Source organism: Acipenser ruthenus, chromosome 11, assembly GCF_902713425.1.
Source record: "Acipenser ruthenus chromosome 11, fAciRut3.2 maternal haplotype, whole genome shotgun sequence".
NCBI classification, from domain to species: domain Eukaryota; kingdom Metazoa; phylum Chordata; class Actinopteri; order Acipenseriformes; family Acipenseridae; genus Acipenser; species Acipenser ruthenus.
Genome location: NC_081199.1, coordinates 26,547,543 through 26,574,322, shown reverse-complemented (window position 1 = coordinate 26,574,322; position 26,780 = coordinate 26,547,543). Strand labels below are relative to the sequence as shown.

Sequence of the window (26,780 nt, the reverse complement as noted above, 5' to 3'; positions counted from 1 at the left end):
AAAAGTGGATCAAACACATGAAAAACTATGGCAGCTATACGCTTCCATATTCAACCTTTTTTTTTTCTTTTTTAAATATTGTGACCTTTCAACTCTGTTGACCTACCAGTTTGTGGAATGATTAAATGTAAACTGAGTAAAACTGAACATGTTCACAATTGCCAGCAGATGGCACTGTACTACCACTATTGGTTATCGGACAGCCAATCAGAGTCGAGTAGATTTTAAGGTTCGCAACAGCAGAACCCCACCCATAGCAACCGTATGAGCTCCACATCTCCAACGTAAAGAAGTGGAGGATTGCCGCAATCCAAAAACAAACAAAAACAATCGGCGAGAAGTCCGTTTAAAAAGTGCGGTTTACGGTAGTGTCAGTCACCTGAGAGTCAGGTTGGAGATCAGGAGCAGCGTTTGTCCAGGAATGTGGGCGGGGAACAGAATGCAGTTTAGAAGTTTGAAGTCTTCATTTAAGAATGTATTCGTAATTGTTTGCAATGTTGTCTCAAGGAGCACCCTGCTTTGTTAGGGTATTGCCTCTGTGGACTGTTTAGGCTGCTGTCTGGTTGGCAGTAGGAATAGCGTCCTTAATAATTCTGCATTATTTTTGGTCTTGACGTTTATTCCGAAACATTCAATTTATAAAGAAAGAAGCCACACCGAGCCATCGACCATTAGTTGTTTAAAATAGTTCTGTACTGAACCAGTAGCTCCGAGGCGTTGATTTATATATATATATATATATATATATATATATATATATATATATATATATATAAACGACGTTTCAGCACATATATCAATTTGGACAACGCAATTGGCGGTGGCTTTGGACAAATCGAGGATTTGGACTATGGTATTATACTTTGTGTTTTTATCGATTTTTAAACATTATTATTATTATTATTATTATTATTATTATTATTATTATTATTATTATTAAAGGAACAGTCAGCAATGTTTGCAGTAGACAGAGTTGAAAAAGTTCCATTCAGAATATCGTTTAAAAATAGTATTGTTTAATAAAGGTTGTCTATATTATCATGTTTATGTGTCTACCGTGGTTAGACAACATAACGTGTATGACCTACGGGGAATAGCATAATGATATGTTATTACACAGGTAGTTTTTTTTTTGGGGGGGGGGGGGGGGGCTTAACTATTTGACCCATCGTTTTAAAACTAAAAGCCAATCGGAATATTTGTCAGCAATCGGTAATTTCACTAGAATTTCCCTCACGTTGACATTCTGACTTTGGCATGTATGACAGCTTTTGCTTTTCTCTCTCTTTCTGTCTGATGTTCATGTAGTGCTGAGCTGTCACTGAGTTTTTTTTTTTTTTTTAATTTATTTTTTCTCCCAATAGGATATGAGAGATCCAAATCATTTCAGGCCGCTCTCTTCTTGAAACTTGTGAGTCCAGTTTTTACTACGTCATGTTGATATAATCAATGAAGGAAGCCATCCGGATATTTAAAATCAAGAACAAGCAGAATGGGAAACAAACTGACTGGTCGCACTGAATTGTGACTGCCATTGCCCAACAAACAAAGAAGAACGAGTCAATGACTGTATCTGTAATTAACAGAGCTGGATTCTGTAAAGCCGATACTTGGGTTCAACAGAACTGGTTTTAAATGCATAGAACAGTTCTTGAAAAGCTTTCCTTACATTACGCGTTTTAAACCACATAGATTAATTAACACACCCACACAAACACAGACCCAGACACAGAATATAGTTTTCTTCTGTACTCTGGATATCCCATTTCCGGGTTGATGTGATTATTGTTATCAGAATAACAGGAACAGAAGAATAAAACATGAAGATTTCAGGATCCTGAAATTACATTTCTAAATAAGGTCTAAGGAATGGCATCAACGGAAAGGCAATATGAGCTTTGGATGCTCTATTGCAACAAGGTACAGTATTTTATTACATCCATTTTTGTTAATTATGCTATTTAAATCTTGTGTATTTGCATTCTGCCCGTTGTTTTATTTTCCAGTGCATCAGTGCAAACTGCATCCACTTCAGGGGACTGTATTGCTTATGATGTCTCCACCAGAAGCCTTGCTCTGAAGTTGTCTGTTTTTTTAGACACCTACCGTGCTAAATTGCGCAAAAATGACCCATCTTGGCAACATATCAATCGAACAGGGCATGTTTGTTTGGAAGGATTAACAGGTTTCTTGAGTTGTTCTTAAATACCTGTGTGAATAGATTGAAATGACTGCTTGAAAGGTCTACATTTTGACAATTCAGCCTTTGAGTTGGAAAGTATTTCTGGTGTCAATTCCATGTTTTAGAAATAAAAGAAATGTTGGACTTTGACCAAATCAGTTATTCTTGATGGTCTAAAGTGTATGATACCAGATAGCTTTGCTGCAAAGACTGATAACGAGAGCGGTCATGCTTGTGCACCTGCAGCCGGTGTGTTGAAATCCAAGGGTTAGTCCTGGTTTTACTACTTTTGTGGTTTTTTTGTCTTATGTAACAAATGTCTACAGTATAAGAAACACAGGGACATTTTACAGGGTAATCCTTCCTGAATAAGCATGTTTAATGTGGTCAGCAGGAGGAAAAAGCAAATTCAGATAGCCAGAAATTCAGCAGAACCCCAGTGTGTGGCAAAAAATGTCAGCCTTGGTGAGAAATGACTGACTTCTTCCATTGTCGAAGCATACATGCATATTAAATGTAGCAGGTTGCAATTTGGCACAGTGCAGCCTGGAATTTACTGCATGCTCTCTGTGGACTCCAGATGGTGCCCCTTGTAAATGCTAGACTATCTTGCTGTCAGAAATCCATCTCTCTGCAGCATTACCTGGCTGAACGTTTGTTTTGTACCACATGATCTGTTGAGGTGACACCTCATTCTGAGCAAAAACACATTCCGCTGTACATCTGTTTCACTCCTTTTGTTTTGTTAATTATTTTTGTTTTCATCAAATTAATTAAATAAAAATGTCCTCTGAAATTAAATCATTTACCCATAACATTTACAGGCAGTATACTTTGTGATTTCCCTGGTACAGCTTGGCTGTTTTCTGTAATGTAGTGACTACATTCCTTGTATGAAAGTACAGGGATGTTTCCTTGGAGATGTTGCCTCAGAGCAACTTGTGTTTGTTTACATGAGTTGTTTACCCAAGATCAATCTAACCAACTGGCTTTAGTTGTTTACTGTCCATAATGCAGGTGCCCTTGGATTGGGGATTGCGATATTTTGACACCTGCTGACAGCAGGTTGCCTCGTATGCAAGTCTACAAACAGAAATTATGGGTAGATTGAACTACCAATATAGCCTTCTAGATGATTAGCACAACATTATCCATAACTATTAAACACTCACTAGTGCTAAAATTATAAATACTAAAAAAGTCATAAATTCAACGGCAAACATTTCGACTAGAAGTCTTTCTCAATTTTATAAAGTTTATTTTAGTATTTCTAAATTTAGCACAGAATGAGGTGATTGACCTGCTGTGTAGCAAATCTAATGCCACGCTGAAATACAGTGCCATGAAAAAGTATTTGCCCCCTGTCTGATTTTCCACATTCCTCCACGGCGCTGTGAGAGACTAATCAATAACTACAGGAAGCGTTTGGTTGCAGTTATTGCTGCTAAAGGTGGCGTAACCAGTTATTGAGTCTAAGGGGGCGATTACTTTTCACACGGGGGCAATTGGTGTTGCATAACGTTCTTTAATAAATAAATGAAATATGTATCAAATGTTTGTGTTATTTGTTCACTCAGGGTCCCTTTTATCTAACATTAGGTTTTGGTTGAAGATCTGGTAACATTCAGTGTCATAAATATGCAAAAATGCAGAAAATCAGACAGGGCAAATACTTTTTCACGGCACTGTACATGGCAGTACAATACAGAACCTATTGCTACTGTATTGGCAGTGTTCATGTTAATGAAATAAAAGCTCCCATTGGGCACAATATTGTGTACATGATTAAATCGAGAAGACTTAATGGATTCTTCTGTTGGAATTTCTTTCGTGGGAAGTGTATTGTTCTTTCTGGGCTTCTCGCTCACAGAAGTCTTCCTGTGGATGACCTTTGTACTGAGACGCTGCAGATACTATTCACTGCAAACTCAGTCAAAACCCATTCATGTACATTAGTCAGAATGTAGGCCTTCAGCTTTAGTCATACATTTTATTGGCATCATAAATGCCTACTAAATAAATCAGCAATTGCTGCATATATATATGTTTTTAGATAATGGTATTTTACTTCTGTTAGTGGTCTGTGCATATAACTGGTCTGGACACACTGAATTATTCTTCTGTAATCGGAGCTATTGTCACCAAGGGCAAGCCATGGGAGGGGAACATTTAACCAAATGTTTGTTTGTCTCTGTTTTGATGAGTAATCAGCTGGCTCTGCGATTTTCAAAGGCTCGCCTAGTTCACTAAAACAAGCGAACAAGTGTGTGCTTTGCATTTAAAAAGGCAGGCTCAATAGAAAAGCTGTTGGGTGTACTGCTAGTGTTTGCGAAGCTACCTTGTAAGATCCAGCAAGTGTTTTGGGAAGGGAACAGGCCGGTGTCACACAGTCTTGTGATATTTTTTACTTTGATTCTTGGATTTATGTGTCCGTATAACTTGGCTCTTTGTTTACATTACCTGAAGCAGGCACACAGACAGCCTTCCTACTTCCTACTGCAGCAGCAGGGAGATAGGAGCACCATTATGTAATATAGGCTCTGTTTTATCAACCATAAAGCTACAACGTCCCTCAATGCTCCATTTTGTACTCTGGTATGAAACCTAAAACTCCTGTTGCATATCATTTTGAGCCATTCCAGGTGTTACTATTAAGCTTACAGTAATTGTGCCACCTTAGCTTTTCCTGACTGGCTTGCCTGTTTGCAGTAAGATTAAGTGGGGCAAATTACTGTAAGCTCACAGTAAAACTAGTAATGGTGCAAAACTGCTAATCCAAGAAAAAAAAAAACACAAAAAAACCCTCTATAGGAACGATTACCTAGAAGTTCCCAGGATGTGCACATGTTCATTGTTTTCTATAATCACTGAACATCTAGACTTGGCTTTCAGATTTTATTAGAATACTGGTTCACTCACCGTACATTCATCTTAAGTATGTGATCTGCTGTACAGTGTGAATGCTTCCTATAAAATGCGAACTGTATAACAAGCCCCATTTGGTCTAATACATTAACCTGTCCACTTTGAGGTACTGTGTGGCATCTTGGAACTACCAGACCTTGAAGGTGTCATTAATTCCATCTACAGCATGTACATGTAGCCCTGGGAGCTGCTTTTCCACCCAGACTAATTTCATGCAGTTAAGCTATGTTGGTGTTGCCGATGACAACATACATTTCTGATCAGACAGGCATATATGATATTTCCAAGCTGCTGCCTGCCAACGAAGCATGTCAGGTTTTAAAACTTCATACCACGTGTTTGCCAACAACAGTTCAGAGCATTGTGCTCCCAGATCAAAACAGATTTGCTTCTGTAGATTCCAGCAGCCTTTTGTAGCCTTTGCTTATACAGTTTAAAAAAGCTTCAAATCTATTGCCCCCAAGCTACATTTTGACGTGCTTTAATTTAAGTTGAAAATGGCTTTACTGTTAAGTGTATGTTATTTTTTTAAGTAGGGTTGAGGGGCACACATTTGAAATATAGACTCTGGAAAACCTAACCACATTGTTTCAGAATGTTTTACGGTCTTCTAACTAAGTTAAATATATTTTGAGCTATACCTTCATACAGTATCTTTGATGGGGACTGCTGAAGTAATGAAACTTTTGTATACTAGATATTTGCATGTTACTGCATGCATGGGTAACCTGTTTAATTCCGCAGGTGCTTTAAAGAGCTATTTCAGGAACCCCAGTACAGAACCTATGCATTTTTTTCTGCCAGCATGACGTATATGTAACTCTGAAATAGCCAATTTATATATGCTATATATTTTTACAATCCCGTTTCTTTACATTGATTCTAAATGTGGTGTCTAAATGTTTTTACCCACTGCATGATTTAGGATTGCATTGTGCAGCTCCACAAATTAAAATACATCATAGACCACAAAAACAGCAAGACATCTGGGCCTTGGAAAATAACACTGTGTCCTATACTTCTCTCCACTGTTAAAACCATTACAAAGTTATAATAGGATTCAGTGGTATTTTGATACAGAACTGTTATTGAAGTATTTAAGTATTTTGAGGGTTGAGAAATCCAGTGTTTTGTTAGATTTGCTTTTGAGAGGCTTTCTTTTGAGAGGTGGTCTACTCAATCTTGCTTTAAATTGGTTGCAAATGCTGCTGTAATACCCAAAACGCTTACAGCAGGATAGCATTTTGCTTCCAGATTTAATGAACAGCTGTGGTTTGAAAGCTTTTGGCTTGTTTTTATTCTTCTGTCACAGTTATCTGTTTTTAGATATGCAGATGGCGATATGAGAGATGGGCTACTGTATGGTCTATTTTGTTAAAAGGCAAAACTTTAATTATATGGGAGGAGCATGTGGTCATGCCAACTAACAATCCCTTTGATTATTGTGCTCAGGATGATATAGTGGGGGCGCCTGCATCTACATATGCCACACATTAAAGTTAGTGCATTCTTTACAACCAGTCTGTCTTCATGTACGTGAAGTACACCATGCTTCTCGCACTGACATGTTTACGTACTGTGGAGAATTGCTAAATCCTTTTGTGATGACACTTGATTGGAGGGTTGGGGTCAATTCCATTTTTAAAATCAGTTCTGATTCCCTTTCCTTTTTAATTGGTTCCAGCACACCATTGATCAAACTTGCAATTGACAGTATTCTGTTAAAATGAGTTTCTCACAGTGGCAACAAATGACTTCAATTGAAGTCACGGTTAGTTAGTTAAATTGGCTTCAAATTAAAGCAGTTGAACAATCGCAACAATTATGATGTCTCTAAAAGATCAATTCCAATTCCTTCGAAGGGGGTGGGGTATAGTATCGAGTAACCTCTGTCTGTCTTCTTGTACTGCACATATGTTGGCCTTCCATTTTAAAATGTAGACTACATATAGTGGAGTGCTCTAGATCAGGGACACGCAGCCCACGGCCCGTTTATCGTAGCGGCCCAGTGGATTAATTCCAGTGTGGAGTAGTGGTTAGGGCTCTGGACTCTTGACCAGAGGGTTGTGGGTTCAATCCAAGGTGGGGGACACTGCTGCTGTACCCTTGAGCAAGGTACTTTACCTAGATTGCTCCAGTAAAAACCCAACTGTATAAATGGGTCATTGTGTGTAAAAATAACGTGATATCTTGTAATAATTGTAAGTCGCCCTGGATAAGAGTGTTCTGCTAAGAAATAAATAATAAAATAATAATAATTTCACTTATGAATATATCGGAAATATTTTTTTAAACTTTGTTGAAATGGGGGTTGTTTAAAACATGCTCCAGCGGCATGCCAAACTGAATTGAAAGTTCAGTGCATTGTAGTAAGTAATGACAAAACCAGGAATTGAGTGAGTGTGAATGTATGTGTGTGTTTACGATTGTTATCGATATTGTGCAATTGTACCAATGAAAACATTTACCCACTCTATCACATAGCATTCCGTGTTCTAGATAGCTAGTTAGATATGGATTCAAGTGATACCACACGGAGAATCATTATTTGGAAGATTCTTCGAGAGGAACTGGTTGCTCCTCTGTGGCCGCTGCCACGATTGATTCTGGTGGTAACAGGTGATCACTGTAGCATTGTGGGACACACCATACTCTTTAGCACATAATTTGCATATATTAGCATTAAGTACAGTTCACTACTGGAGTGCCGTATGAAACCAAGGTGCACCAGAGGCACTTGGCGCGGCAGAGGAAGGCGCGCTAGCGTCGAAAGAGCGGCAAGGCGTACTTAATTGTTTCAGATGCCGCTCTGCTCATGTACTTAATGGGGACATGGTACATATTTTGTGCTTTAATTGAGTTTGGCATGCCGCTGGAGCATCAGTTTGAAACGGGTAAGTCTCCAACTAATTTCATGAGTCTTCCTCTCCTTTCTCAAATGCACAAACCCGCTGCATTGAAAGAACCCATTCCCAACATAGGAGGCTTGTTGCTAGGGAGGTGACGTCACTACCCTGTGCCTTTTGTTACATTGCTGCCTGCTACAACTGAACAACTCATTGGCTAAAATAAAAACCACTTCAGCAAGTAGATATTTAATTTGCTTTGTATTATTGTGCAATGCGTGTGTATATGGTAACAGTACGATCTTAATGCTTTGTTTTTAATTGTTTTGTATATTTGTTTGTGTGTCGTGTAGTACATAATAAAATTAACAGTAATTGTAAGGATTGTTACCGAATTTTGGAGAAATGCAGAATAACTGTTTTCCAATTTAGCAAGAAAGGCTAAAAGATATTTGTCAGTTGTTACCAATTCTGTGGATGCTGAAAGAAGTATTTTCACAGAGCAACGTCAACGTGAAAGAAGACCGGGTTAACCAACTGACCATACTTAAGTTTAACAGAAAAATAAAATGCACAAGAAAAAGTGTACTGGTAAATTTAAAGCCTATAAATCTACACTTATGAGTTATCTGAAATAATATTGAAAAACGTCCTTTTAAAATCCTGTTATACGTATCCACAGGGATGCAAGGGTTAAATACATGTCAGTAGCCATGTGCAGCGTTCAGTTTATTAATCTGCTAATACGTACTTTGTAGTAATGGGAGGAGCAATTCAAATGGTTAACGTAATGAGATGATTATTTAACAATGTCTCATTACATGGCTTACCGTGGAGGCTATATCGACATTTATGTGGCTAGAGGACTAAATTGCATGTTAAAAAAACAAAGTCGTGAAAACCGCAGGGCCCTACTCATGATCAAATGAAGGGCATGGTCTCAAGCCCAGCTGTTAGTTAGTTGACTGTAAAATGGGTAGTAGCAAATATTTAACAATGTTTAAACATGAATTACAGAGTCGTTTGCAATTAGGAATCAAGGACAATGGGGTCTTGTGTCTTTAAGGTGAAGGCAAAAGCCCCAGAAGACAACTGATTGCTTAATGTGTGGTCAGTTGTGACTGATAAGGTAAGTAATAAAAACCTAGATAAACAGTGAATGCATGCAAGCTGTATTGACCATCAGAACAGTGCCTTCTTGATGGTGTATGCTATGGGGGTACCCTGCAAAACCAGCTTGAACCAGGGCTCTCTTCATCCCCCAATCAGAATTGTGGTTTGGCAGGAATCTAAAGCTACAGTATAAAACGCAGATAAATTATCAGAGATAATCCACCCTACTTTATTTATATTTACAGAGCATAGCAATCTCTGACCTGTGTTTAGAGTCTGGCTGCAGATTGGATTCTACACTGTATATGGAACCGGCAGCAGCCCCAATTTAATACACAGTGTTTAAATGATCTGTCTGCCTTCATCAAGGAGTGTATCAGTCCTGTGCGTAGTTACATACTTGTGGTAAAGATGTTTCTTTTGCACAGCATAAATTGAAAGCTGTACAGTAACAAGGATTTTCTAAGCGTAAATTTAAACATCATTGTGGGTCACACAAATATCCTGAAGCACATGGAATGAGCATATCTTTCAATGGGCTTTGCTACTGAACAGCCTCTTCATTTCAATGATCTAAACCTTGCACAAAGTGTAAACAGGAAAGGTTTATTTTCAAAATGTTCACCTACTGTACAGTACTTGCTGCCCTTGCCCTGTTTTTTTGATCATTTGAATACAAGAAAATATAGCAAGGTGATGTTCTCGCAAAAAAGAGGATGGGATGCATTATCTTCACTAGCAATGTGTGCCTTCTTTCAGTTACAATAATCTTATCTGGAGCCAGAGCACACAGCATCCATCGGAAGCAAGTAAAATATAAAAAATTGATTTTAAATTAATCATTTCAGCACAAATCAACAGGTTTTGCAGATCAGCTTGTCAGATTATTATTATTATTATCATTAATTTCTTAGCAGACGCCCTTATCCAGGGCGACTTACAATTGTTACAAGATATCACATTATACAGATATCACATTATTTTACATACAATTACCCATTTATACAGTTGGGTTTTTACTGGAGCAATCTAGGTAAAGTACCTTGCTCAAGGGTACAACAGCAGTGTCCCCCACTGGGGATTGAACCCACAACCCTCCGGTCAAGAGTCCAGAGCCCTAACCACTACTCCACACTGCTGCCCAGGTACAATATAGTACTGAACTACTTGCATCACATTGCATCATCTAATGTTAATTTTAGTGTATGATTTCATACTGTAGGGCTTGTTTTTTTTGTGTGGTTTTTAAGTCTGTTCTTGCTTGGGTGTGTTTCTGTCATTCTCTCCTAATGTAAATCAGGTCTTGTGTGGGACGCTGTAGATAATGGGATCTAGCTCCACAGTAAGATGCAGGGAGACTGGCCAGGAATTCTAGTTGGGGAAGCCGTAGGATTGAAGGCTAAGTCCTGTGCCCACCAGTTAGGTCCCCAGGCACAGACAGCAGAGCTGAGATAAGCGATAAATTACCATTTTTGGACAAATTGGGAAGACATTTTGCAGCATGGATGAACTATAGTTCTGCTCAAACGATAGTGATTTAATATTAACTGACATTTGTCTACATATTTGGATAATTTGATGCTTGATAAGTCAGTCATGTAGATTACGAATACTTCGTTTGCATGTCTTCTAGGCTGATTGGAAGCACAATTAAGCAGGGAAAAAACTAAAACCTACACTAGCCTCTACAGATCGAACAAAGTTTATATATGTTTACATATACATGATTTGGCGCTTTTGCCTGTGCGTTTTGCATTTTTGTTTTTTGGTATTATTATTGTTGATACTAGTTAATTATTGACCACGATATTTATAAATTAACAGAAGTAATACTCTGCAGTAGACTAAATTGTTATGAAAAATGCCATGGGCCCCTGGGGATCCTCTGGGACTGTGTAAACTTATTTTTACCTACATCTTTTTTTTAAAGAATTTATAAAACAAATACAGATTTTACAAGATATTAATTCCGTAGTTTTGTCTGAACAGTTATCTGATGCACATACATCAGTTTTCAGTTGGGGCTCCCTCTTCAAAACTGCTCTGTAAAAGGGGTCCCCCAACAAGGAAAAATAAAAAGTTGGGAGACCTCTGATCTCTAGACTGCAACACAACACACATTTCTCCTGGGTACAGTGCCCCTGTGATATTTCAGAAGTCCATAATCCACACAGTTGTGTTGGCTTGACAGTAAAATACAGTACAAGTACTATATTTTATAGTATAAAGCCCCTTCACTAATTCACTTCAAGTCAGAAAGCCCATACTGTTCTGCTGTGCACAGTCATGAAGGGAGGCACATGGCTGCACATACACTGGCTTTGCTGTCAGACACCTTGTCATAGCAGCATTGTTTACGCTGGATGAGAGCTCGTATGGCTACAGTGTGTCACACTGAAACTGCCTTGAGTCTGTCGTAGTGTAATGTGATGGCATTGAGTGTTGCAGCATTCCCTCAGCTTGTTTAATGGAGCAGGGCAGCAAAGTTGCCATGGCAGCTTAAATGCTTGCAAGCAGATTAGTGCAGCTGGATTTGAATTGACTTGCACTGTTCGGAGTGTGACTGAGGACAAGAATCTGGAAATGCGGTCTCTTCTGTATCTCCTTTTGTTTTGCAGCTGTTGGTTGCCCCAGCTCTTGGTCTACGAACACCATACAGTACATTCTAAATATTTTGGTATTCACTTGAAAGTATTTATGCAAAACACTGAGCCTGTGGTGGCTGTGTTTATAGTTAAACATACAAATATGTTTTGTTTTGGAGAAGTAAGCTTAGAAAATAACAAAACAGTAATTTTGTGATGTAACCGATTGTCTTGCACATGCACTGGCTCTGCTGTCGGACACCTCGTCATAGTAGTGGTGTAGCTGTACATAAGTATCATAATATTAAACTCATAGATATATCCTGGTACTTGTTATGGTGCTGATGGGCTACTAATACTGTGAGTCATTGATTTTTTTTTTTTTTAATACAACTTAAATGTGATAGAACTATAGACAATGAATCATCACATGCTGTTCGTCCTGACGAATTGATAAAATATTTATTTGTGCGTTTATTTTTGCAATGTAGATACACTATTTCCTGGAGTTACACAATTTTATAGTATAAGAATGTATTCTAGAGTACTGTAATAGCAGGTTGAAGGCATTATATGTTACTTGAAACATTGAACCTTAAACAATACTGCAATGCATTTGCTTAATTGGGTCCTATGATACTGGGCTATAATACTGATAAATAAGTAAAATATCAGAAATGGAAGACAAATCATTTTAATGACCACAATATCCTGTATTCAATTCCCAAATATGCACATAATGATGCAATTGTAAAAGAACTGCTCATCCAAGGCATTAACTGCCAGCACATTTAGTGTTCTGCTTTGTTCTTGTACTGTAGTGTTTTCTGTGACTTTCCCCAAGATACTGTGATCTGGTTGGGGACTTATTATTAAGAGGTGCTGTTTGGATAGTCCAGGACCTTAAACAGACACAAAATCAACATTACTCATCAGATTAGATGATTTCAAAAGAATTCTGGAGACTGTTGTGCCGTGGGCGTGTCTGTCCACTCCATGTCCTGTTAACGATTGGGCCTTTGCAAGTGCAAGAGCCATGAAAGGAACTATTCTGCTGTATAAATGACATGTGCTGCTGCAACACAGCCAGAGGTTTTAGCAGTGAAGTAATGGAATTCATTCAGCATTGAAACCTACATATGTTTAAGAACAGAAATAGCCTGGGGCTCACATGGTTTTTTTTTGTTTTTTGTCTTTTAATCAATTTTATTTAATGTGGTTGTTTTGTATCTAATACTAAGATGTGGTCTTTGGTAATATGGATAGCAGGTTTAGGGCGTTCCCTTAGGCCTTAAATTCATGGTTTCTCTGTTCTTGGGAGCTGTTTAGGTATTTGTTACTGCATACGCCTATGTTAATAACAGCTCTGTACAGTACTGAGGGTGTTTCCTGAAGGATATAGGTATGCATAATAAACCATATGGGGGTTAGTTATAACATGGTAATAACTAACCAGCAATGGTCCTAGCCTTATATAGCAATTAACTTGAGGAACAAGTGTGGAGATAAAATATACCATGATGTTACCATGTATTTACATTAGTTAAGAGTAATTCCACAGCAGTTACCATGGAACCATTGGTAAGTACCCAGTTATTGTAAAGTAATTGCATGGCTTCTGTATGCCCTGTAATCTGAAGTGTTATCATCTTTTTAAATGCACTGTGTTGCAGTATAGATTATACAGCTTAAAGATGTAATCTACAACTACTACTGTTACCATTAACAGGAGCATACCCTTTCAACTAGGATTGAAATTGTGATAAACTACTATAAAGGGCAGATGAAGCTGGGGTTCCTTATACAAAAGCTGTATTAGCAAATAGGACTGTCAATAATGTATCTAATAAAGTAGAAAGCATATGAGGTAACTGTTATAAACGAACAATTATATAAAGTTAAAGTATAAAAATCTATGTGAAGTAGACACATGTTTTAGCTAGTGATTCAACACCAGTAAACTAACCTCGTGTGTGCTCATTTCTATTTAGACAATGTGATGAGTTATCATTCTTACTGTGGTACTGCCAGATTTACACTTTTTTTTGTAATTTGTTATAGAATCAATACCCAGTTAGCCTCTATGGTTGCTGTGGCATGCTCATTTTTCTTCATTGTTCTGATAGTCAAAGCAAAAACTTGATGACCGGTTCCTTGCAGTGCTGAATGTGTGTTTGGATCTGATGTGAAAAGGCTGCGTTGACTGCCCACTGCTGAACCAGGCTTGCATTAATAGGCTTGGGTGAAGGAGAGTGTACCACAGCTATTTCAGTCCCAGCACCCCTCTCTATCAACTTTTAACGCACATGGATTTTGTGCACTTACTGTACAAGACCATAGTAATTCACATCATTAGATAAAGAATCATTCCTCTTTTCCCTCTGCCAAGAATGAAACCTGTTTCCGCTGTTTTCCAAGAATCTTTAATTAAGCACAATAAATAGATTCAAAATGCATTCTTTTTTCAATAATCCTGAGATTAAAAAAGGGATTAGAACCAATGCAACATCAAGGCAGAATTGATTAAAGACAGAATAAAAAAAAAACAAGGAGCAGTGAATTGGAAGTGGGCAGAGAGTTTTATTCCAATTATATATCGATCTGGATGATAAAGGACTAAAACTGATGTTATATCCTTACAAACGCATTCATTTAAGCTAATTTGCATATTCCGCTTTATACCTGGCATGCAGATTTTCATGGCGTGATGATCCCTAACAAAATGCATTGAAGTAATACTTCCTGCACTGCAAGAATTTGAAGTATACCCAGTAACTATGCTGACACACGTGAAAGGTGCCAAACCTTTTTTCTACCAGAGAAGATTTAGGCTCCAATAAAGAAGCAGAGAAGCTGACGGATCCAGATCTCCTTGCAACTGAGCATGAACAGCAGCATGCTTATTATACCTGTTGACAAGCTGGGGGATGGTAGGTCAACTCAGGCCCAAGCTATTCATGGGCACTACTGTAAAAAAGAATATTACTGCAGGTATCTGGCAGCCTGCGGACATTAAATATTAAAAACACTGTAGTGATAACGTTACAAACTGCCCCTCCTTTTACAATGCTTCTTTTTACCTTTACTTTTCAAAGGCTGGTTATTTTTCAGCAAGTCAGTAATCCAAGATACTGTAGAATTCACTGGAACATATTGTACAATATAGTGCATTGCCATAATTCAGGTTGCTGGAATTGTAGGTTTTCTGTGCAGAGAACTAGACACTCTGACATACACAAAAAAGCATTTTGTTGCCTGGGATACTGGTCTGGAAGCCCAAAGCATTAACTGCTGAGTTATTTAAAGATATTTTATATTGCTGATCCCTTTATAAAAACTTGGCAGCTCAGGTTATGGGAAATGTTCTGGACTAAAAATATATCAACAGAAAAGTTTGCTACTGTACAGAGTTTTTTTTTTTTCAGTGTACGGTCTCTGGAAGGATATTTTACTTTTTGTTTTATGTAGACAGATCTTATGAAAGTTTTTAATTGCCAGGAAACATCTGTATCACCCATTATTAGTTTTATCACAACATGGCTTGGTGATTTCCACAGCATATGCTGTGTGGTCCAGTGGTTAAAGAAAAGGGCTTTTAACCAGAAGGTCCCCGGTTCAAATCCCACCTCAGTCACAGACTAATTGTGTGACCCTGAGCAAGTCATCTAACCTCCTTGTGCTCCATCTTTCGGGTGAGACGTGGTTGTAAGTGACTCAGCAGCTGATGCATAGTTCACGCACCCTAGTCTCTGTACGTCGCCTTGGATAAAGGTGTCTGCTAAATAAACTAATAATAATAATAATAATAATAATAATATGCAAAGTGCCATCTAGTCATGTTGCTGGCACCTAGTTGATTTTTGTGGCTGATAGTCGAGGAATTGAAACTGGTCTTTTTTTTTCTTACAGTCCACGCAATTTGAGGAAGACTTGGTTAATAACAAAGAACTACTGATCCCTTGGGGCTCTTTGATAGCATTAGGGGTCTGATCCCTCTGTCAGTGTGCAGATCGGTCTCCAATCACGAGCCTTCACATACTAATATAAATGATAACTTACTGTAAGCAGAGGTGATAATGAAAAGAGAACCTCTGATCCAGAGAGGAGCTGCTTGATCCAGCACAGAAACTGCAGCTGAGACAATTGCACAGTCCAGAATGCCCTTTATGAAAAGCCCTGACATTTGTTCAAGTTGGTGATTGTTAACATTTGAACTCAAAAAGATATTTTATGACCACAAACATTTTATTGCATTGCAATTAGGATAGCTAATTGCTTGGTGGCTTTTGCAGGTGGATACAATAAGTTTGATATTAAAAAGAAAATACTGTACTTGGGTGTTTTTTTTTTTTTTTTTGGAGAACTGCATGCTGCACATCACCCCTCAATGTCTTTGGGCTACATCCCAGTATCTTGAGAAGAGATCACCTTTTGTTTTTTAAAATTACAAAACTTTTTATTACAGCTTTCCAGTCACAAGAAGAAATGTATTTCGTTGTGCTGGTTTATCACTTTCTACATTCTAAAAAAGACACCATGCTTTTCACTTTTCTACCAAACTTTCTTTTGACAGAATATGTGATGTCTTATGCATGTCAGGGGTTCATTTTAATACAGATTTACTTGTCTCTAAATCCTTTAAGTGCTTCTACTTTTTTTCTAAATCTACTTTTCATTATAATCTATAACAAACAATTTTACAGTTGTTGACTTCAGCTTTCGGAATGAGTTAATTTTCAATAATTTGAAGGAAACCGTACATGTAAACCTCACCGATTTGTTTTTCTTTCATTGCAGAAGGATCCCGACTACCTTAAACTTTGGTTGGAGATATTCATCAGCTCCTATGAAAAATGTCTGGATGTGGACTTCGAAAAGCCTCCAACGAGGTACAGTGTGATTTTAATACTTCACAAAACAGCTTGCCTGCACTGCTTCAGTGCAGTTCCTTTTACCTTGCGTGCGTAGAGCTGTATTTGTTGTGCTTCCTTTGCTGTCAGGAAACCGTTTTTTTGGTTAGGCTTTATTTTTGTTTGTTTCTGGAAACATTTTGTTTTGTTTGAGTCCAAGTTAACATTTGGAAGCAGATGTGGGTGTAATCTGTAGCGCTGAATTAATCTGTCCCTGTGACTCAATTTGATAAAATGGCTCCTTGCTGATAACACAGATTAATGACTGTTTCCTGCCCGGTCACTGGAACATGCTGTCAAACGCGAAAGACCTTTACAAAGTAGAGAGTTGGGTTTAGTTTATAACTGCGCTGTCATCTAAGCGGCCCCCACTATATCTTTTGTCTTTTGAACATGGCAATATATTGAAAGGAATAAAATGATTTACATCAAACCAATTAACTACCTCTTCTCTGCAATTTAAATGTTTCTAGTTGGAGTTATAGTATATTGGCGTGAATTGCTTTTAGAAAAAGTCAAATTTGTTTACAATAAAAAAAAAAAAAAAGTTAAATGTTGCACTAGTAGCCAGTGTTATGCTCAAAGCGACTCGGTGGAATCTCACTTAACGCACTCATGAAGGAACCAGCTTCTGAAGTTTTACAGGCACTGGCTCTTTTGCCTCTTTTCCATTGTACAACCGAGCCATGCCAGGGCCGTACTGAGCCGTCACGGTGCGGGAAAGGAGAGCCAGGGTTGTTTTCCCACTGCAGAGCCGAGCCGAGCTACTGACGTCACACGCAACGAAAGACTTGTTGTTGTTGTTGTTAATTAACTTGGTTTGCCAAAATATGCACAAACAAATGGTGTTCAAAAATTAATAGACCAACGGTACAGCTTTATCTTGTATCGCTATATTTTGTAAATATATTTAGCAATTTCTTTATAATTCACAAATTGCACTGATTATGTCGACCTTAATAAAGTTCAATTGGTTCTGTTGAAAGGGGGAAAAAGGAATGTTTTAAAAATATGATTTGCCAAAGATATCCTTTTTAAGGATAGTTGTTTTTTCTAGAGTTACTTTTTTTTTGTTTTGTTTGGGTGCTTAAAAAAGGAAGCTTTGCAAGCGCAACGAGAGCCGTAGTTGTATGTATGGTACAGATGGGTTTTTTTATGTTAATATATTAAAGGTCAAAGATGAGAAATTTGATCGAGTTTTGTGTTTTTGAGTGTTTGAGTTTAGCGTACCTTACCCACGGTTTATGTCCATTTGCTTCAAATCGTCAGAAATTCGGGCGTAAACGTTCTCATTTCTGACGCACGACTGCAGATCCTCCTGAACACTTCTATCTGCCCACAGAGAAACTAGAGCCTGCACTTCCTCAGCATCCCAAAGGCTGTACTTTTCTCTCATCACATTCGCTGCTTGTCATGTTTGTTGTTTGTCTTTCTCGAGTGCACTGACTGATGCAATGTAATGACCTAAACCTTCACCCCACCCCTGGCCCGGCTCGGCTCGCAGCCGGATTGAGATGTCTTGTGAAGCCAGAGTTTCTCGGTTTGGTTCTCGCTCGGCTTGACAACTAGCCAGTGGAGAGCCACCCGTACCTGTACCGTACCGAGCCCTCACGGGTCGGATTTGCCAGTGGAGAAAGGGGTATTTGATGCAGACACTGACATTCTCAAACACCAATGTCCTGTATGAGTGTGCTTTTTCTTTTATATTGCCGTACGCTGCAGTTTATCCAGGGAGCAACACCGAGATGTCACAAGCTGCATCACCCAGTTTCATCTACTCTCCATAAATTCAAATAAAGCCACAAAAAAACCCAGGACATATAGCATGTTTGTTTCCTAGATCAAGTTGTTTGACCGTTGAGGTAGATGGGCTTAAAGCATCTGAATCAAAATGCAGATATAGTGTTATAATCAGCCGAAGTATTCGGCACGGAATTATCTTTTCAGTAATGTTTACCAGAAAAAAGCCCTGCGTGTACTGGTAAAAATGCCAACACAAAAAAAGCTTCTCTTAGATTAAACTGCACAAAATTTCTGATTTCGAACATAGCATTAGTGCGAGTCAGAAGTATTAGGCATTCTGTTTACATGCACTTACAGCTCATTTCACAGCTCTTATCATATGACAGAGACAAAACTCCCTGGTACAGTAGTCTTGGCATGGTCTGTTAGACCATACTATCGCAAGGAGGATTTTAGGATTTCTCATGAATTTATACTGGCAAATTCAGATTAGATTCCCTGGTTCTGATCTGGTTTGTGGGCATTTAGTATCCAATATAATCTGAGAACTGCACTGTCACATATGGGATACCAGGTTTCAAAGGAGGAACAGGCTTGTGTCCCTACAGATAAGAATATCAATAAACTGGTCACAGAGGAAAAATAGAACTCTGGAAAACTGTTGTAAACAGAAACAAGAAAATGTGTTTATTGTTGTATGGAACTTGATTATAGGACACTGCAGCTAAATATAATCATTCAAAATGGTGAATGTTTGCCATAGTAAAAGCATAGCAAAGTGTAATAAAGCCTAGTAAAAGCATAGGTAAGCATTGTAAAGAATAACAAGGTATGGTAAACCACATTAATAAACATGGCAAATGCATATTATAACTGTGGAAAAAGCATTGTAAAACTTCAGAAATACCTTTTTTTATTAAGAGACAGTGCTGCTACTGTCTGTCAGCTGAGGCAGACCGTGTTTGAGGAAGACAACAGTGTACTCAATAAATATATCACACATCTAACTGTAGTGCACCAAAAAGAAAACCAGCTGTGTTTTTAGTTTTCAGTCATGTTCACGAGTGATCTGCACATATTGATGTTGGAGTCGTTTCTTTAAGCAACCCAATTGCTCATTGTAACGATTGGGTGGTTTTGCTAAAACTTTCCACAGAACTTTGCAGTAACTGTCGCCAATGATAATCCGCTAATATGGCATGCAGTGATCCTTAACTGTAAGCAGAATTTGCTTCATATTTTTAGGCCTGCATTTTTCTGATTTGCACGATACAAAGTAGTCAAGGATTGTCACGCGTATATTGATACAAATTGTGAGCTTTGCATTAAAACTTCTAATCATACATAACTTCTAAATGTTCAATCAGAATTCTATAAGAAGCAAGCTAAAAGTCTCTAGTTGCTAAAAGTCTAGTTGCTAAACATTTTGGCTGATGCCTTCAGTGAAGAAGTTTTACTTTTGCATTGTACAAAGACCTCTGGGAAGTTGCTCAAAGAAACCTTTTTTTTTCCATGTCTTTTTTTGAAGGCTGGATGAAGTCCCTCCGGTGATGTCTCTGCTGCCTGATAACATCCTGCAGGTCCTGAGGCACCAGCTCCTGCAGTGTGTTCTGAAAGTGTCCGATGGCTTGGAGGAGGAACAGCAGACCCTCTCCCTGCTGCTGGTCAAGTTCTTGATCGTCGTCTGCAGGTAACAGGCAATCTGCTGGGTGTGGATTAGTATGTAGCACGTTTTTTAGCAAATGTGAGCACAAAAACCTGGACTGTTAAAGAGCCATCCAAGAACTGAACCGCTACATTCACAGTATATAGGAATGTTTAACTGTAGAGTTATAAATTCATGGAATAGTCTACCAGGTGACGTAGTTAAGATCTAAAACACTGGGAACATTTAAAACAAAACAAAACAAAAAAAGGACTAGATTTTTGTGCTTTTTAAATTCAACCCCCCCAGTAGAGGAGAATGATATGCTTAGAAGGGACGAGCCTTGATGGGCCGAATTGGCCTTTTCTTGTTCTCAAACTTTTCTTATGTTCTTATGCAGGCTTACTCTACTCCGGCAGTTGAGTTAAATATACAACATTGTTTTTGTTTGTATTACAAACCATTGTACCAAAGCTTTGAGATTTTTTTTGGTATTATTATTGGTAGGAATCTGTCCAATGTGGAGGAGATTGGGACTTGTTCCTACATCAACCATGTCATCACCATGACCACGCTATATATTCAGCAGGTACGTGGTAACGGTTACTAATAGAACATTTTGGCTATTGTCAAGTTTGCACTGAGTTGGAGACCTGCATTGTACTTGCAGATTTGAGCATGCACCTGCAAAGACATTGAACTCATCAAATTGACCCCTATTATAGGGTGGGGGGTGGGGGGGTGGGGGGGGACAAAGATTAACAGACACAGTATGAACAAACTCTTATAGCTATATATATATATATATTTTTTTTTTTTTTTCATCAATACAAACAAACTAAATCAACCTGGGCACCCCCTTCAGTTGAATTTCAAGCACTAGATTTTTTCATCAACAAATGTGAGAGAGAAATTCAACAAATGCATTTTAACCAATCTATGAAACAGCATAACTTATCTAAAGAGGAACACGTTGCACTGCGGAATATACAAAACTGTGATGACATTGTAATAAAACCTGCTGACAAAGGAGGAGCAGTAGTTCTCTGGAGTAAAGACCTCTATACAAAAGAAGCCCAACAACAACTTTCCAACATTAATTTCTACACTTTCGCCTTATAACGAGTATTAAAGGGCTACTGTAATGGATTATGGAACAAATGGGAGCCACGACCCTACCGTGTTAGAACCGATTCCGCACTATAACGAGGCGTGTTCTAACGGGTGAGCACTGTGTGTATATACTATATATGTGTGTGTGTGTGTGTGTGGAAGGCTTCCGTCATCCTATTTATTAAATGTATTTATAATTCATGTTTTGGGAATATGGATCCTCAGATTCCTCACACTGTTTTTTATCTTGGTTTACAGGGGCACAATTGGTACATTTTACATAACTGATATACATACATACATACATACACACACACACACAGTGGATTCATAAAATACAAGCAGGTGCTTAAAAAAAATCAAACAAAACACAAAATTAGCTAAACAATTGGCTATCAATACAACTTTGAAGATTGATTCTAAGAAATTATATTTTAGAAACTGCTTCTACTTTTACAACAAGTATTTTGTTTTTTACTTCTTCCTTATTACCTTTAGCTAAAGAGCAAGACCAAAGAGAAGGAGCTAGCAGACCAAACTCCAGCAGAAGAATTTGTCAGGCACGCCCTCAGCTTCTGCGAGAGCCTGTACGACCCCTATCGAAACTGGAGGCACCGGGCTTCTGGGTATGTCACTTTATTCAGGGGATTTTGCAATCTAGGGGTAGGGCGGTTTAAAAAACAAATACAAAGCCTTTATGACCGAGTTCTATGGTGACATTCAGTCAGATTGTTCAGAGGACCAGTATCCAAGAAATACATTTCAGCTAATTGTTGTTATCACTGAAATACCTGAGCAGTGAATTTTGGTAGCCAGTGACCACTAAAGAGAAAAATGAGGAAGTCATAAAATGAAACATTTATGAAACATTCCATACATCCACAGCTCAGGTAACAAGCTATGATCCTACCCTTTCAGATCAGTGTCCTGACCTGGAAGCATTGTCCACTGACAGGTTCCCACAGAAAGTTCCTCTTTTCATGAAAGACTGAAGCAGTTGCCAGATCTCCCACACTGGTGACTGGGGCGGGGTGAATGCACTGGAGTAAAAAACAACCTTCTGGATATCTAGAAAGGTTTCTAACAAAAAGCTGTTAATCCTGCTTGATAGAGATCTGCAAGCTATCACAGTACATTACTACTGTCTGTGTTTTGATGAGCAGTTGTTACTTTAATTGATATACTGCCCTGCCTCGTGAAACGGGTTGTAACTCCGGGGCAGAAGTGAGTATCTGGGAGGAATAGTTTACCTGAGATTGCTGTGCTCTGTGAAGAAGTTTCATCATAGCATTGTTTATGAAGTTTTGCAATAATGCAGTCAAACTAGTTGTGGAGGAAAAACCGCAAGCATTTTTGAGAAATAATTCAGAACTAGGGAATGCTGGTTTACCTAAGCAACAGTTACAATTTAGGGACCCATTGTCGTACAGCATGATGCATTTCTTTTGTTTAGATTGGTAAAATGCATTATCTCTGAAGTTCCTTATTGTGACAATGCAGCATCTTGTTTCCTAATACTGTATAATATTTCCTTGTATTGAACTATTTGGAATGCTTCGTTTCATTTCGAACACATCTTGCCTGACTATGGGGAGCCACTCTGGCTCAACAGTAGCGTGCAGTATCCCTGGGTGTTGGTCCTTTTATTCCGGAGGGAGGTTGAATTCCTGTTTTTTGGGCTGCTGGCAGCGTCTAGCAAGTTGTGTTGTGTGCTGTGCTGCCAGCCACAGGGCGGGCTGGCTGATCAGAATCAGAGAGCTATTGGCAGGCAGCTGTCCAAGAAAGCCAAGCGTGCTTCGATTCTGACTTCCAGTCGGGGGATTTGAGCTCGGGTCAAGAGATGCGCTGCAAGGTGGGAGATTACTTGGATCAGTCTTCATTTCTTGTGTAACTGATCAGATAGCAATCTGTGTAGCACTGGTTATATTGATGATTTTTTTAAATGTCTTTGTATTACAAACTTGTACCTGTATTATTGTGTTTTAAACCTACAACATTAGTATGGCCGTGTATATATCCTGGAACATGAATACACATTGCTGCAAAAGGTCTTCAAAAGTAAACGGTGAACCCTCCCTGTATGTACTGTAACAGCCTTTTTAACCAAAGGGTGCATTGTTTGCTTTACAAGCTTAAGGCTGGGTCACAAATGAAGAAATCTGATCTATTCAGCATTTGTTTGGATAAATTACTGTACATTTCATATAATTGTGTTATTGAACACAAACCAGAAAATGCTGAACAGTACAGTAGTGACAATAAAAACACTACAGGTGCTGCATGTGTTTTTGGGAGTTTCCAACTGTTGCTTAGCTTTTACATAAATTCATTTCTGTATTTGTTCAGTAGTGTATTTGCAAAATGAATAATCTATTTATTTGTGTGTTTTTTTCTATTATAAACAATATATATTCATATAAACATCCGTGATATGCACTGTAGCATACATTTTGTAGATATAATCGTATACACAAATGATTACTTGCGTTCTATATTATGTAAAAGCTGTATCTCTGTTGCAAGTAAGTTGATGGAGGGCCGATCGTACATTCAGGTGCTTCCAAGCAGTGTCCAGCATGCGTAGGTTAAGTAAAGGGCTATTTAAGTGTTACTACACACTATTATGCAAGACCTGTTGTTGTGGTTTAATGTTTTTCATCTTTTCTACTTCTATCAGCATGTACCCAGTGCTCAACGCTGTTACCCTGTATAAAGGGTTCGGCAGTATAAACTATTAACCTCAGAAATCTATAAGCCTCAGGCAGTTCATTGAGATCCGAGACCCTGGCTGTTCCACTGTCAATATAACTATTGTTTTCCTTGTTCAACTGAATTAGTGCAGTGTAATAAACTGGGTGACCTCATGGTGCAGGTGAGCAGTTCTACCTTGCTGAATCCTGTTTATTTTGCTTTGAAAGGCTATAAACATTTCACTGTGGGGAAACTAAAATGTTCTCATTTAGTATCAGTTCTAGTTTAATAGTAATGGGGGGGGGGGGGGGGGTGAAGTGAAGTTCTGTGCTGGATATGACCTCATAATCGAAAGGAATAGAAAAAAAACTTGCATGATAAAAATAACCAAACCACCAAAGACAACATTTACCTGCTAGATGCTTTCAAAACAAGCCAAATTTGGCTGGAAAACTGTCAATCTGGCAGCATGGATCAAGGGGGAGTAGCCAAAGTCACATGCGAGACGCATGCATTACCTATTAAATGCTACCTCAAGTTCAAAGTACAAATAAAACGTGAATTTGTATAATTTGTTATAGAAAAATCTATATTGTAATTGGCGTTCCGGTACTTTAAGATGTAGGACTATGCCACTGTATGTAAGGTTGGTGGTACCGCCAGCATATTTTACTTAAGCCTTGCATAAACATACCACAATGTTTGGTGCTATACAGCCATCCTTTTTAGATTTTTTATTAGATGATTCCACACATGTGACTTTGCTTTGCAGAATTTAAGCAGCTCAAAATCTCTGTGTGCTTCTGCCATATTTTCTTTTGTGTTGCTCGCATTACGAGTTCTCGCGGGAAGTGATTATCTCACAAGATAATATCTGACATTTTCCAGTAGAAGTTTCCCTGAATCAGTTTAACTAAAAAATACTGGTACTGTTGTTCAAATACCAGTTATTGTATTGCCTGATGAATATGGCAATACATTGGTATATTGGTAGTGTCGCGCACCCCTAAGCCTGATGCAAGTTTGAGGATTGCATTATCTTTCAGATCTTAAAGGGTTACCATCAAAATTGTAATAATATTTCTTACCCAAGTTAGATTTTTGTATGAAAATTTCCACATACTCCCATGTTTCCAGAGGGGACAGGAATAACTGTTGCACACCCCAATAGTCAAATATTCTACTCTTTCAAGTCAGGGTGAACTAGCTCACTTAAATTCAGCTTGAAAGGTTTGACGGTATGTGATTGGAACAGAAGATGACCAATTCATGCTCCGATTAGGGCACTGTACCATTACTTCATCTTGGAGGGGTTTGATACTTTGATACATGAATCTTCAGTTCTGTGTTTACCATACTTTGACTTGTGTCTTAGCTTAAAATCCCACAAACATCCACATTAAAAACAGTTTGGGTGATGTATTAGTTTTGGGTTTGGGTGATGTATTTATGTGTAATTAATATTATGCTGGTAGTAACAAACCCGTAATCCCAATAGGAAACCTTGTTGTATTGTTTTGCGTTGGGGTGGTATTTTTGTTCGCAAAGTGTACTAACTTGACAGTGTGTGTGGTTTTTTGGTTTTTTTTGGGGGGGGAGATGCAGTTGTAGTCAATGTTTCTGAAATGTTCTCATTCGTTCCCACAGTGAGCTGGTGAGTGCAGTAGAGAAGAGCAGACAGAAATACAAAGCCGCCCCTCTGACCGTGGAGTTCATCCCTTTCTTTTACCGTAAGTACCCAGAAATTCACCTGCTCTTCTTCATTCAGATCCCGTTGGCAGCTACAATCGCTGCATGTCTGTCTTGTTAATAACAAATTCAGAAATGTGCACTTGGGTTTATAAAGCCAAGGTGTACTGTCCCTTTCCATTTTATAGGGCTATCACTTGAGGGTTTCCGAATTCATGAAAATAAAGTGTACATGTAACGTTTGCAGAACCCTGTGAACCAACATGCAATATAAATAATGACCGGAGCTATAATATTCTGATATGCAAATCACAGTAACCCTGTGTGTTACATGCATGACTGGGCATGTAACACACATACAGTATAGCCTATCAAAAAATACTAGTAAGCTGTACTGAGATATTATTATTATTATTATTATTATTATTATTATTATACTGCACACCTTGTATAACACATGCAATCTGTATAGAACATGCAGAAACTCTTACAAAATATGTAAAAGGGGATTCCTAAAAATAGTGCTAATATTAAACTGCAGCAATCTGCAAATGAATACTGTTTGTTACAATATTTAATTATTAAAAATACCTGTACATTAACTGGGATCACATGAATGGACATCTTGTTTTTTTTTTTTTTTTTTTATCAAAAAGGTAAAAACTACTATTTAATTATTTTTTGCTCATGTCTTGTGTGTAAGCTCCTGTAAATACACAGTATTGAAGTCATGAAAGTGGAACCACGGCCATGCTGAAATAACAATATTAGAACGTGTGATATGGAGCCAATTCATTTTTCTATAGAGAGTGAACGGGTTACCCTGATTGGCTCGGTGTGATCTGAGTAGCTGAATCCTTATCAAAAAGCTCAAATAAAATCACAACCTCGGATTTGAAGCCCGGAAGAAAAAGGTTCAGTGTCAGGCATGTTCTTACAGAGCAGTTTACTGATTTAAAAGGAGCATCGTGGTTTGTGAGAAGAATCAGCCTTTTGCTGCTCACATGGCAGTGAAAAGCAACTTTCTCTTTCCACAAGACAAGCGAGTGCCAGCTCTCACATCAGTCTGAAGTGATCATTTATGTTTGATTTTATTTTTAAATCATTTTTATAATCCTGTATTTATATATAAATTCAGATGGGGTTTTCACCACAGGTCGTCTTAACATCGCTAAAATAAGCCAATAACAAATAGACTGTAGAAAGAGGTCCATGTTGGTGCAGGTATGAATTTAAGGGTGGCAGTATTTAGATCTGGTGTGATTTTAAATCATTAAAACTGACCTTTACACGTTTAAGAAGATTGCATGCAAGACAGACAGCTTTTTATTTGAATTG

The 26,780-nt window shown here is 38.2% G+C and overlaps 1 protein-coding gene across 2 annotated transcripts in view; it reads left to right on the top strand.

The window, feature by feature from the left end:
* The first annotated feature begins 783 nt into the window (after positions 1 to 783).
* The window catches only part of LOC117426798 (neurobeachin-like protein 1), a 72,293-nt gene continuing 46,296 nt past the window's right edge, over positions 784 to 26,780 (top strand). For both annotated transcript variants that reach the window (XM_059033529.1, XM_034044819.3), the window contains exons 1-7: positions 784 to 853; positions 1,365 to 1,920; positions 16,449 to 16,540; positions 19,833 to 19,994; positions 20,457 to 20,538; positions 21,561 to 21,688; positions 25,401 to 25,483. In XM_059033529.1, coding sequence (XP_058889512.1) covers positions 1,870 to 1,920; positions 16,449 to 16,540; positions 19,833 to 19,994; positions 20,457 to 20,538; positions 21,561 to 21,688; positions 25,401 to 25,483 — 598 coding nt within the window. In that variant the 5' untranslated portion in view covers positions 784 to 853; positions 1,365 to 1,869. The remainder of the gene's footprint in view (positions 854 to 1,364; positions 1,921 to 16,448; positions 16,541 to 19,832; positions 19,995 to 20,456; positions 20,539 to 21,560; positions 21,689 to 25,400; positions 25,484 to 26,780) is intronic.